General features: G+C 39.0%; 2 protein-coding genes across 2 annotated transcripts; both read right to left on the bottom strand.

The window, feature by feature from the left end:
- Window positions 1-75: 75 nt before the first annotated feature.
- On the bottom strand, window positions 76-2,396 carry LOC141817377 (protein WALLS ARE THIN 1-like). Its single transcript, XM_074705044.1, has 6 exons — window positions 2,147-2,396; window positions 2,007-2,069; window positions 1,824-1,940; window positions 1,316-1,739; window positions 539-690; window positions 76-448 (listed from the first exon to the last, which is right to left on the bottom strand). The coding sequence occupies exons 1-6, from the start codon at window positions 2,353-2,355 to the stop codon at window positions 238-240; spliced, it is 1,176 nt and encodes a 391-aa protein (XP_074561145.1). The 5' UTR covers window positions 2,356-2,396; the 3' UTR covers window positions 76-237.
- A 1,877-nt stretch (window positions 2,397-4,273) lies between these two features.
- LOC141817335 (G-type lectin S-receptor-like serine/threonine-protein kinase At2g19130) lies at window positions 4,274-6,989 on the bottom strand. Its single transcript, XM_074705010.1, has one exon. It carries the CDS (start codon window positions 6,953-6,955, stop codon window positions 4,469-4,471), a length of 2,487 nt encoding a protein of 828 aa, XP_074561111.1. The 5' UTR covers window positions 6,956-6,989; the 3' UTR covers window positions 4,274-4,468.
- Window positions 6,990-13,140: the final 6,151 nt, after the last annotated feature.

The following is a 13,140-nucleotide window of genomic DNA, read 5'->3' as shown; positions in this document are numbered from 1 at the left end:
GATGTTAGTGAACTTTGCCAAGGTAGTCTACGAGTAAGCATTAAAGAGTAATAGAAAAGCACAACACGTCACAACTATTTGCAAACCTCAAGCTAATTAATTCAACTTCAACGACATGAAGAACTAACACAACCACATTTCCTAACAGATTCAAACCACCATTTCTAGTTTTTTTTTTCTTTTACAACTTGATGAAGCAATTAGTAGTCCATACTAGTGCAGAGAAGATTGAGCATGTTAAACACTTTCAGAGGTTGTTGATGTCGGCAAGAGTGGCTGCTTGATGGAAGAAGCCTTGAAGGAAGCAGCAGCGGCAGTTCGGAGAGCATCATGTTCAGGGTTGGAGGAGGCCGCGGCCGCTGCTTCTCTCGCGGCAAAGGCCCTCTCTTCGTTCTTCCCCCATAAGACCAGATAAAGCCCGGCTATGATGAATATGGCACCAATGATCCTGCATAAGGCTCAACGATCAGCATTGCATAGAAAACAAATAGATTCATTAATTGTTCTTGGCCATCTTGAATTCAAAAAAATTGAGTACCCGCCGAGGTAGAACTCCTCCCCTAAGGCAATGGAGGCCATGATGGCAACAACTAGAGTTTGCACCGGCTGGTAAACTGCCACGAAAACTGGACCACCGCGGTCGATGCACCAGATTTGAACCGCAAAGGCGATGCCGGATGCCACAAAACCCTGCATTTGAGTTGCTATTCATATTGCTATTCAATTGTTCAGTGACAAAGCAAAGTTGATCCTTGCTGAGTATTCCTTTTACTTTTTTCTGATTTGTTGTGTGCTATACTAAACCCTGATGATAGATATGAGTATGTTGGCACTTGAACAACCTCTTCTTCTTTTTCTTTTTCAGCTCCACTCTTCTTCTTTTTGTTTGGAGAGAAAGAGGTCTTCCTTTATTTATCGAAACAGTAGAAGCATGATGAGAAGGCCTATCTCTTGTAGTGGATTGTCATGATAAATGATTCATGCATGGAGCCTACACAATTATGTAAAGGATGGACAAAGGGATGCAAAAAGGGAAGAGTTGAATGGACGTCTCTCATCTCCTGTTTGTGTCCACCACTAGGATGAATGCTGTTGGGCATCCACAAGGTCATGAAAGGGAAAGGCCATGGGCAAAGTTGAATACTTGCCACTAAGGGAGGGAGATCAGTGTCATGCCCAGACAAAATGTTCCTTTTGTCTGAAAATTTAAATAATTTGTTGCGTCTTTGCAGATATGTCTGGAATATTGTACTAGTTTTTGTGGTTTTTTTTTCCTAAAGAAAGAATTTTTGAAACAGAAGAAGGTATGTCGTACCGCGTAGAGGATGGTGAAGAGCTCGCTGCCGGAGTGGAAGCTCCAAGCGTCGGCGTCCCTCTCGAGGAAGGCGGCGATGATCAGGAACTGGATGACGCCGAAGAAGCAGGTGTAGGAGGTGACCGACAGCCGCGCCGGGTACTTCTTCAGCACCGGCGCCTGGAGCACCAGCCAGCCGGACCACGACAGGCAGTGGCCGATGAGGTAGATGCAGCCCAGCGTCCAGCTCTTCCCCATTCTGTCATCCTGCAACCACAGCATCGTCGCCGGCGCCGGCTCCTCCGTGCTGTTCAGGGTCATCTTCGAGGGTCCGAAGATGGTGGGGCCTTTGTACAGAGTGATGATGGTGGCGCCGGCGACGCACGCGAGCGTGCCGGTCATCTTCGCGACGCCGTCGCGCCGGTTGAACCGCACCTTCTCTATCCTGCAGCAAGATCGAATTTTTATGTATGACTTAGGGTCATCCAGCAAAATCATATCTTTAACGGTTCAAAGCCGACCGTCTTGCCTGAGAAGGGCGGCCATGAGGAAGGTGATTGCCGGAACAGAGTTCTGGATGGCAGAGGCGAAGGTCGGCGACGTGTTCTCGAGGCCGAGAAGATAGAACCCTTGGTTTGCAGTGATACTGAACACAAATTTAGTGTCAAAACGCTTATTAGTTAGATGAACTGGATCAAAATCCAAAACTCACCCACACAGAGCAAGGAGGAAGAACTGAACCGCGAAGGAGAGCGACATGGCTGGCCTGTCCTTCCTGCAACAACATACCAATTAACATAAACCAACAACTCAAACTTCACGGACACTGATTCATCAGTGATTTCTCCTTACTTCTCGAGGAAGTAGGCAAAGGGGACAAGGAGGACCAGGGCGATGATGTTGCGGTAGACGGGGAAGACCACCTTGCTGATGCCCATGTTGAGCGCCGCCCGGGACACGACATGGAACCCGGCATAGCCAAACTGCAAGGCCAGCATGGCCACATGCAGCTGCACCCTCTCCGGCATCCCGCACACCTTCCTGACCTCCACGTCCGCCATCTTATCTAGCAGAACCAGCGCCGTCGACTCGAACGAGTGGTGCTCACTGCAGAGTGAAGAAGAACCAGCGAGGAGGGGGGTTTATATACAGAGTGGTGGTGGTGGCCATGGGACAAACAGTAGTTGGATGTCTTCTCACCCACATTTCGACAAACACTCGTTGGGCGTTGGGTAAGGCGAGGGTGACAAGACAGCGGAGAGCGCACTAGGAGAGTGATCGCAGGATTCGAATCTCTCGTTCCTCCATCTGCAGCGCAGTGTGCTCTCCAGGCACGCAAATTAAAAAAAGCTCTCACCTTTCTTCCTCGCCTTCCTTGTGCTCCCTTGAAACCTGAGGGACACCCTGGCTCCTGCCCTCCCATGGCTCGACAAGCCATCATTCCTGCCACTGTTTTCTTATGACTGCTTTGGTGGGAGACCCTCCATCTGCCCTCCCTTTTAAGGGCACCTCCTGATACAGATACTGATACCCTCTCTTCTTCTTCTTTCCTCTTCTTGCAGTTGCAGGATCATGTGTAGTGGTTGCTCTGGCTCATTTGTTGGAGCTATCTGATCTTGGTGACTAACAACAGGCAGTAAGTGTATACATATTGCTTGATTAATTCTGGCAAATGCTCTTTTTGCATGGTCCTGATCACAATTCTTCAGTGTAGTTCACCTTTTTGCTGTTTTGCAGATGTAGTTTACTGTTTGTTGTACAGAATACGTGGTAGAGGAATTTATCCGATCACACCCTTGTTTTTATGTTTTTACTGGATCGCCCATTTAATTCGATCAATTTGATTATTAAAAAAAATCAAAATAACAGTTACTTGGCCATTGATCAATTTCACAATTATCTGTATTTTTATTTTTTAAAAAATAATTATTTTAGGCACAACAAGTGAAGATTCTCAGGTGTTGTCGCCATTAATTCACCCATGCAATATGCTATTGTTGACTACCTCCATTCACAATATTCCGTCATCATTTAAGTGGCGAATTAAGTAAAAAAGCCTCGCACTCACCACGTGGCGCGCAATCTATCCGAATCCAGTGCTTAGATTCCTCGGTGTTCGATTATCCGACAAGGTGAGTTCCCGCGTCAGCATCATAATATTTTACCTCCCGGAGTTTTCAAATTCGTTCCATTTCACCCTACAAGGATGATCTTTTGACTGTCTAAAATGATAAGAGGGTGAAGAGAAATATATTTGAAATTTCAGGGGCAAATTGTGAAATTTTATGGAACCAGAGCCAGTTCGGGGGAGCCGCCGCCGCCGCCGCTGCTGAAAGATCGATCGCGAGAACCCTAATTCGCGGTCATTAACACCTCACTCTCTCGCCGCCGCCGGCGATTTCTTTGTAAGATCGTGGTGTTCCCTTCTCATCCCTGAGTTGCCTTTGAGTTCCTGATGGCTGTGAGACTTCAGAGGTGTTAAGATTCTGAAGAGCAGTTAGAATTGTTAACTACCGACCATTACAATATAATGGAATGATTTTGTTTTAAACTGAAGTGTTTCAATGATGAATTCGAGTTGACTCTGTTGCTGAATCTCTGTGCCCCGCAACGAAACTGGTTAGTAAGTTTGGCAACAAGAGCAAGGGTGATTGCTCTGCAACCCTGAAGGTGCTGCTTCAGGAAACATGACTGGAACAAGTTTGTTGAGAAAGCGACGGAGAAGAGGATGGATGAGCTTGAGGAAGATCGTTGAGGATGAATTTAAAGAACAGAACATTACAAACCATAGTGTTTGTAGACACGATTGATCTGTATCTATCAAAGATCTACTAGACAGATTTTTCTTCTTCTTTTGTATGACATGGCGTTTCTTCGAGTTCTTTTTGCAGGGGATCGAGCAATTGAGAATTGTTTTTTCAGACATCTTCCTGGACGATAAGTTGCTCATAAGTTCTTATCACGCCGAACACTAAATTTATTTATGAATGATCGATCCATTTACAACTTTATTTAGAATAGCATTTGGACGATATCTAACATCAACCTATTGATTGAAAAATAAAACACACAATTTAGTCGCATTTTATAGACAAACAAACTTCATACGCAGATAAAAAACATTACCATAACAAATGGACTCGATGCATATCTTTGTTCTGTCTTAACTAGAGCTTAAGTTGCAGCATTGTTTATCTCATGGGAAGTTGAAGAGGCACGACTATTGGAGTTCTGATTTGAAGAGAAGTTTCCAGTGGAATTGTTGTCGTCGGCACAAGAGTTGGTTAGGTCTTGGAGAAATTTGGGAATAGGAGGAACGTTGATGTCTAGATTGCCCTCTAGAGCTTGAACAATTTGACTCATCGTCAGCCTGGAACTCTCATGATCCTGAATGCACCAACCAGCCAATTTGCAAGCAACTTCTAGCTCTCCGAAGTTAGCTTTGCCCTCGAGCCGGTGGTCTAGCAAGCCTTTGACATCTCCATTAATGAGTTTGCTTGTTGCCAATGCTGGAAAGAACTCAAAACAACTTTCTGTTGCACAGACTAAATTTCTCTTGCCTGATATGATCTCGAACAACATCATTCCGTAGCTGTAGACATCTACTTTGGCATTGATGGGTGTACCTAAAATCCATTCAGGTGCCAGATATCCTCTGCTTCCTCGAATGGTTGTGAGAACTTTGCTAAAGTTCCTTCCGACGAGCTTTGCTAGACCAAAATCAGCTACTTTTGGCACAAGTGCTTCATTCAACAGTATGTTCTCTGGCTTGATGTCACAATGTATGATGTTGTCCCTGCATTGCTCATGAAGATAAGCTAATCCTCTTGCAATTCCGATAGCGATTCCATATCTTGTTTTCCAATCCAAAACATTCGAGTTGCTATGAAAAAGCTGATCAGCTAACGAACCGCTTGGCATGAACTCATAGACCAACAACTTCTTGCTCCTTTGAGAGCAAAAGCCGATTAGCCTAATGAGGTTTACATGTTGAATGACTCCTAGTGTGCTCACCTCTGCTCGGAACTGCTTCTCGCCTTGGTGAAGACCCTCAAGCTGCTTCACAGCGATATCAATTGAGCCGGGCAACGACCCTTTAAACACGGATCCAAAGCCCCCTCCTCCGAGCTTTTCGGAGAAGTTTTTGGTGGCAATCCGCAGCTCATCATACTTGAAGGAGACCAAAGAATTTTGCACAACTTTTGAGTTTTGGATAGCTCTTCTCCTCTCTCGCTTCCATATAAATAGCAAACCCCCAATGATGAACAAACAAACTACAACAGCCAGCACGACGACTCCGATGGAGATGTGTGCGACCATTCTCTTCTTGTTGCTGTCAGAAGTTTGAAACTCAGAGGCAGCCAAGCGCAGGTAAAGAGTGCCAGCATCAGGTTGATTAAGTTCTTCCTGAAGATTGAATAATTCTCCATGCCAAACAAAGCACCCAGTGGAGTTGAAGGAATAAGCAGTACAAGAGCAATTACTCAAGCAAGCTTGTTCACAATCTTGGGAGCTCCGAAACTTGGCCAAACTGAGGGAGTTGTCAGGTAGTCTAACATTTTCCATCTTAAAGAAACCATCCTCTTCAGAATTGTTCTGGCCATTGCACTGTAGAGAGGCCATCCTCCCACAACCCTGGCTTCGATCGCCCAAATCCCAATCTGCCTGAGACTTGATCTTGAAACCTTTAATGCAAGTGCAGAATGGCGTGGAGAGGTCATGGCAGCTGCCGAAAGGCCCGCAGACCCCATAAACGGAGCATTTGCTTCTCGGTTGAGCCCAAAGGATCTGCCACGATTTTGAATTCTCCATCCATGTCAGTATCTGGAGCTGGCCGTATTCAGCATCGATCACAAATCTGGACATCAAGTGGTCGCGATTAATGATCGTGTACGTGAAGTAGTTCTCATCTGTTTCATTGACTAGTTTGCGGATGGCTATGTAATCAGGAAGCAACTCAGGGATTTGGCTGAAGATTCGGCCGTTCCACAGTCCAGTAGTCCAGTATGTGCGAGACGAGTTCCAAATGCTGAAGTACTGAAAGTTTCCTTCCTGATCCATCTCGTGGCTGAAGATTCCTGGAGCAGGGTCGACTTTGCTCTTCCAGGACGTGAGGCGCTGGGATCTCTTGGTGATCTTGTTGAACCCGAACTTGGCTCCGGGAAGCAAAGTGTCAGTGGGGTGGTCGAAGCTCTGCCAGAAGACGAGGGAGGAGTTGAACTCGTCCCTGAGCTGGAGATTGCCCGTGTCAAGGATGACCGCGACGATTGTGGAGTTGGAGGATGAGATGGTGGTACTGGCGTTGGTGGACCATATGATGGATTTGAACTGGCTGAGAAGGATGAGGTTGCCATCGTCAGAGATCTTAAGCTCCGACGTGGTTGGGTCCGTGACTGGAGTGGCTCTGTTGGCCACCCACACGGGGGTGAGCACAGAGATCTTATCGTACCAGATGCCGATGTAGTAGTTGCCGCGGCTGCCTGGTGGCGTGAAGAAGCCAAGCACGAACCTGCCGCCTCCGGAGGTGATGGTCCGGTTTCCGGACAGAGAAGTTTCTGCGTAGATTGTGTCAGTTGACGTTGCGGAGAAGAAGAGAAGAGAGAGGGAAAGGGAAAAAGAGAAGTGCAAGAATGAAGTTGCACTGGAACATGAAGAAGCCATTGCCTTTGCGGATGGCTGGTGGGCGACGAGAGGTTGAAGGAGAAAATGGAATATTTAACGGCGTCGCTGGAATGAACGGGATATTTCTTAGCCAAATTGGAATGAACTTACACTACTGCAAAAGCTGGATCGTAACCAACTCAATACTCAGTCAAATAAAGCAATGGAAATCTGAGGCACCTAAACACCTCAATTTCATGTTAAATAGTGATCATTTAATTCAGTCACAGAGTTTCTCTAATTCTTATTTTTCTCAGAATAATGATTCTCTATAGAAAAACATAATTATCTACAGGAAAACCCAGGACAGACACATAGGGCTCTGAGTCCCACTTGCATGCAAGTGGGCCCCACTTCCATGTAAGTGTCTGTCCTATTGTATTTTCCTGCTAGGTTTTTTTTTACAGAGAATCATTACTGCTGTCAATTTCTTCCATTTCTTCACCCCAAAAAGATAAAATCAACGTTAACATCAGCGTCAAAACGATAGGGACAACTTTGAGCAGTGTCAGAGACTCAGAGTTTCAGTATTCGATCGATGAGCTCCACCAGATTTGCTGGTAATAAGTTGAGCCACACATATATAATTTGAATGCATATTTATGTTTAGTATGATTTTTAAGTTTGATTATAATGCTAAATAGTCTATCAAATTACACATTGAGCACACCATAGCTATCCTCGGGGCATAATTGAATTGATTACTATGAGACAGATTTACTGAAATGGACAAGAGTTGAATCTCGACGAAGTCGAGACAACGTCCTCCCTCTAATGGTCAGCTACAGTTTTTCGATTTACCTCCTCACAAATGATCGTATAACAGATCATGTGAGATCGTTGAAGTGGTGAATTCCATTTTTTATTAAAGAGCACACCATTGATCACTATATCTATATATATATATAAAACAGAGTTGTCTGTCCAAAAATTTCCCGCCTAAACATTAATTATAGACATATTTAGCTATATGGAAACAAACTTATACACCCATCGAGGACCGCAAAAATCTTTCATACAATTAATATTTATCTATATGGAAACAATTTAAGGAACCTAATTTTTGGGGACCTAATATAGCTACGCTCAACTCTTTAGTTTCAATCAAATCTTTCATTATGGAAACAATAAATTATATATGCAGTGAACATAATTTAAGAAAGATGTGCATGCATCTGTGTATTTTGCGTACAATTAATATTTATCTATATGAAAATAATTGATCATATATGTAGTGAACCTAATTTAAGGAAGATGTTTTGAATCTCTGTATTTTGCATATTAATGATTTTTTACAACTCGAACGGACATACATTTTATTTTTAATTAAGTTATGAAAATGTAGCCTTAGTTAATGTATTTAAATAATTATGTATTACATATCAATTATTATTTTTGTTTTACCTGACATAGAAATATTTATCTTATGAATTATCATTATAATTGTTTTACACAAATAGTATGATTTTTTAATTCAATAAAGTATTTATTTTTCATTTTTGTCTGATTTAAATGATTTGAGTTATATCTAAAACTTATATATGGTAAAGATTACCATATTTGATTGTAAAATATCATTTAATGTTGTAAAGCTAATAAAATGTTATTAATAATTGAAATGACCTTAATTAAAGATTACCATATAAATTAAAAAATGAAGATTCATCGATATTATTCAATTTTGATACTTATGACATTGAAGAGATTTTGAAAATCGTGATAAGATTAGTGCTCTCTTTGATTGTTGCTACTTTCCATCTTTTATAATATTAATTAAAAAACTCATCTTAGAATTTAAATGATATTGATATCGTTAGACTTAATTTGTGCAACACTCCATGATTTGAGTTACACAAATTAAATATTACCACCTTTGAAATACCACATATTCTAAAGTTTCAAGGTCCTGCCTTAAATTATATTTAATGCCATCAATAAAATTGCCATCTTTTTCGATTTAAACTTTTCAAATTCCTCTTCAATACACTCTATAAATTAAGACTGTAATATCTTTACTCACTCACTTTAGGTTGAAATAAAAAAATGGCTCCTCTGTTTAATCTTATCCGAGAGATTAACCCTTCGAAAATGCAGTAGGTGTTGAAACTCCGATTAGTTCGTTGTTACGATCTACCTGCATATGGAAACAATGGAGATTTTAGCTTGGAGTGTATCTTTCATGATAAAGAGGTTGTATATATCTTTTTTACGTATATATCTGATTATTGTTCAAAAATATAAATATTTACTCTTTCTAAATATTTGTAGGGTGAACGCATACATGGAACAATAAAACGTCTGATCATGGAGAAAGTGAAACCCATTCTATTAGAAGGTCATGTATTTGCCATAAAAAATATCATTATTGCAGAGAATCGAATGAAGTATAAGACAACAACAAACAAATACAAGATCAATTTTATTGCAAAAACTCATGTATGCGAAATTTTTGATGATACATTTCCATCGATGATGTATGAATTCAAGTCTTTTAGTGAACTGAAGGAGACAGATTCTGTTAATGAGAACATACTTTTTGGTAAGTTAATTTATTTTTTTATTTCATGATTAATTGATCGAACATTTTATCTTATAGCTTAAATTTTTTTTGAGATGTCATTGGCAAAATGGTTGCACGAGACTCGCCTCAAAGTAAAGAATTTGGTGGCCGCCTTACAAAACTTCTTGATTTTGTCTTAGAAGATTCGGAGTAAGTATTGTTTTATTATTCTTTTAATTTATGGAAAGACTTTGTCAATGACATTATGACATATTACATCCAGTATTTTAATATTTTTTTAATAATCAATTATTTTACTATTTTCAAGAACAATAAGATATCATGTACTTTGTGGGGAGACTTTGTCAATGATATCATGACATACTTGGAAAAAGTAGGTGAAGAACCCGTTGTTATCGTTCTACAAATGTGTCGAGCAAAAAAATTTAGGGGTGAAGTACACGTTTCAAATATTTTCCATGTCAGCAAGATGATAGTAAATGGAAATTTGGATGAAATTATAGAATTCCGTAATAGGTAATTTCGATTATTCAATTTTATATTAATGTATATTCATTATATATATATATAACTAAATATTATTGCAATGTTCAATTTAAGGATTACTGTCGATTGTAAGACCTTAAATTCAATCAACACTATTTCAACGCCATCTGCACAAACAATCTTGGAAGAACTTTCGATTGCAAAGGATTGTTTTAGGACTATAGGGCAAGTTTCTAAAAAAATATATCCCGTGCATTGCACGGGTGAAATACTAGTAAAGTGGTTAACGCTCCATTAACGGAGCGTTACAGATGCCCTAATTATACATTTTGTTAGTCATAAAATTAAAGAAAAGAGTATCTATCAAATCAAAACATCTACTAGATAGTTTTTTTTAAAATGTTTCTTCGAGTTCTTTTGCAGGGATGAACTGTTGGATTTAATGACTTCGTTGCAATATCATGACCTTTTAAATAGAATCAAAATATAAAATCACGAGTATTTATATTTAAAATGGACAATATAGACAAATATGAATTTCATCACTATTTTCAATTGATATTAGAGTCAAGTTTCTATTTCATCATGTTTCATAGTTTAAAGTTGATTTTTTTATCAATCTGTTAATTTCATACTAATTACTATTTTATTAGTATTCAATAGTCGAAACAATATGCAAAAAAAAAAACTCAGAAAGGCTTAGGGAGTGTTTGGTTTGGTCATTTTTCATTTTTATTTTTCTATTTTCTAGAAATTATTGTTTACTTTGTATTTTTCAATCTCATTCTCTGAAAGAGAAGTCATTTTCTAAGAAAATAGAAAATGATAAAATTTTATCATTTTCTATAGAGAATAAAAACTACGACTAAGAAATAGAAAATGAGAAAATACGACTACAGTAACGTCGTATGCCTCTAAATTTCTTTCCGACATCGCAATCTCATTGCACAACTCCTTTTCTCTCCCAATTTAAGGGTTGCAATTTTGACCCCCAACAACTTAGGCATCTTCGCCTCAGCCTCCACGAACTCGGGCGCCTCCGGTGGGAACCACTGCGTCGACACTAAAAACTGGATCGTTCTTCTGTTTCCCATAAAGCGGAGTGGAAAGGAGCGGCCTTTGGGGGTCGAAGACAACTCTTAGCCTCGGAAGCGATGAAGTGCTCTCCTCCGAGTTAAAGTCGAGGACTGGGGAGGCAAAATGGGCGACGACGAAGGGGAGTCAATGGCCGAGGGGTTGCCAAAAGGTGTTAGCTTGCAGTGTGGGAGGCAGCGAAAGAAGACCCTACGTTGAGATAACCCTCTACATGATTCTAAGTAGCCGGAACTGAGGGATATTCAAGTAACAGAGAGAAGCTTGAACAGATTTGGGAATTCAATAACGTCCAGAATCCAACCTCAGAATCATTACGAGACAGTAACAAACCCTTTTTTACTAGTTCTGTTCCTGAAGGGATGGGAACAGGGAAGGAAGCATCCAAGGAAGAGGATCAAAATGTAAGAATTGATCCGTCGACGCAAGCAAATGTATTGGTGCGATAGAAGTCTTCGTGGTTACGTCTCAAAAACAGACTGTTTGATCCGATTTATTTGGTATTTTGTCCCTTGGATGTTTTTTTTTCTTTTTGAATTTTTCATCAAATTATGCTGATCCTCTCTTGATTTTTTGATTATACTATAATTATTCATTTGATAAATTTTATTTTTGTTTTTTTTATAATTTAGATATTCAATTCTTCAAATCAATTAATTTTAATTTATTTTCCACTCCACGGTCCCACACGGTCTGGTTAGATTTGGCCCCCTTCTTATATGATTTTTCTTTTTTTATAAATAAGATGATCTTTTTATTTAAAAAATTATTTTGTTTATAATTTTTTATATTAAGAAACCAAACGTATATTATACTAAACACATTTCTATTTTTTAAAAACTAAATTAGAAAATAAAAAAATAAAAAAATAAAAAATAAAAAATAGAAAAAACATTTTAAATCAAACGCCCTCTTAATTTTTTAAATTTTCAAGAAAGATCATGAAAAAAATCTCCGTCATTTTTCTCAAAGAGAACTATTGCATTTGATCCTTTGTTGGGCAGATCTATTTTTGATTAAATTGCGATGGTGTAATCATTGCCTTGGTCAAACAATCGATTATCAAACCTAAATTAGTGAACAAAAACATCCAAAATCGATTGATGTGATTAATCAGTTGTCACCCATCAATTACATTGATTTTGTAATTTATTGGCTCAACAAGGGATCATTTTTTATTTGGCTATTAGTTCGATTGCTTTCACCAATCGATTTGTGGTCTTGAGGTTGGGCATAGTAGCGTGTGGAATCGATCAACACAATTGATTGACGCTATCAATCGACTAGTAATTTTGTCTCTTAATTGCCAATCTTAAAATCGTGACAAAATCAATTTTAATCAGTTACTTGGTCTGAAAATCACGATAAAATTTTATGGTATTGTCATCCTAATTCCCATGAAGATCATTCTCTTACTTTCGGTTCATCTTCTTTCTTAGGGATTGAATAGTTGATACTGCAAGACAAAGATATTAACTCTTCAATAAAGTTATTTATTATTCTTTATGCATTTTAATACGTTGTGTTTAAAATTAAATTTATATTTTTAATTATTTCAGTTCTTATTCAATTTATATACTTTATGCGGATTAAGATCTATATGTTTTTTCACGAGCAATTGAGAATTATTTTTCCAGGCATCCTCATGAATGATAAGTTGTTTCAGAATCCTTGGTAACTGGATGATGATCTTTGGCATCATATTGTCTATTATATAGGATACAAATACACGATAGGATAAAATACTTATCCCATTTGGGATTTGATTTGTATATAATCTCTGTCTTTTAATATAATTTTACGTCGATATAAATATTATAATACAACGATTAGCACTAAACAATATTATTTCTAAGCCTAAGAACTTGAATATTTCTTCTATAAAAATGTGGAATCCGCGAGTTAATCATTTGTGAAAAGGTAAATTAAAAAATTGTAATTGATCACGATAAAAGAGGATATTGCTCGACTTCATTTCGATTTTGCTTCATTGGTTCATTAGGAACCCTTGAACCCTCCTTTTTGATGTTTTTTCTTCTCTAATTTCTTTGCCCCTTAACATTTTTTTGTCTAAATCTCAAATTTT

This window comes from Curcuma longa, chromosome 2 (assembly GCF_044706935.1).
Source record: "Curcuma longa cultivar G26 ecotype Majalengka, Jawa Barat chromosome 2, ITB_CL_G26_1.1, whole genome shotgun sequence".
NCBI lineage: Eukaryota > Viridiplantae > Streptophyta > Magnoliopsida > Zingiberales > Zingiberaceae > Curcuma > Curcuma longa.
The sequence above is the reverse complement of the archived record's forward strand: the minus strand, read 5'-3'. Positions and strand labels throughout refer to the sequence as shown.

Excerpts from the sequence above, each read along its gene's own strand:
- LOC141817377 (XM_074705044.1), bottom strand. The coding sequence starts at position 2,355 with ATGGCGGACGTGGAGGTCAGGAAGGTGTGCGGGATGCCGGAGAGGGTG. Across the intron at positions 1,941-2,006 it reads TTCCTCCTTGCTCTGTGTGG|TATCACTGCAAACCAAGGGT; the intron begins GTGAGTTTTGGA and ends ATTTGTGTTCAG. Across the intron at positions 1,740-1,823 it reads CTCATGGCCGCCCTTCTCAG|GATAGAGAAGGTGCGGTTCA; the intron begins GCAAGACGGTCG and ends ATCTTGCTGCAG.
- LOC141817335 (XM_074705010.1), bottom strand. The coding sequence starts at position 6,955 with ATGGCTTCTTCATGTTCCAGTGCAACTTCATTCTTGCACTTCTCTTTT.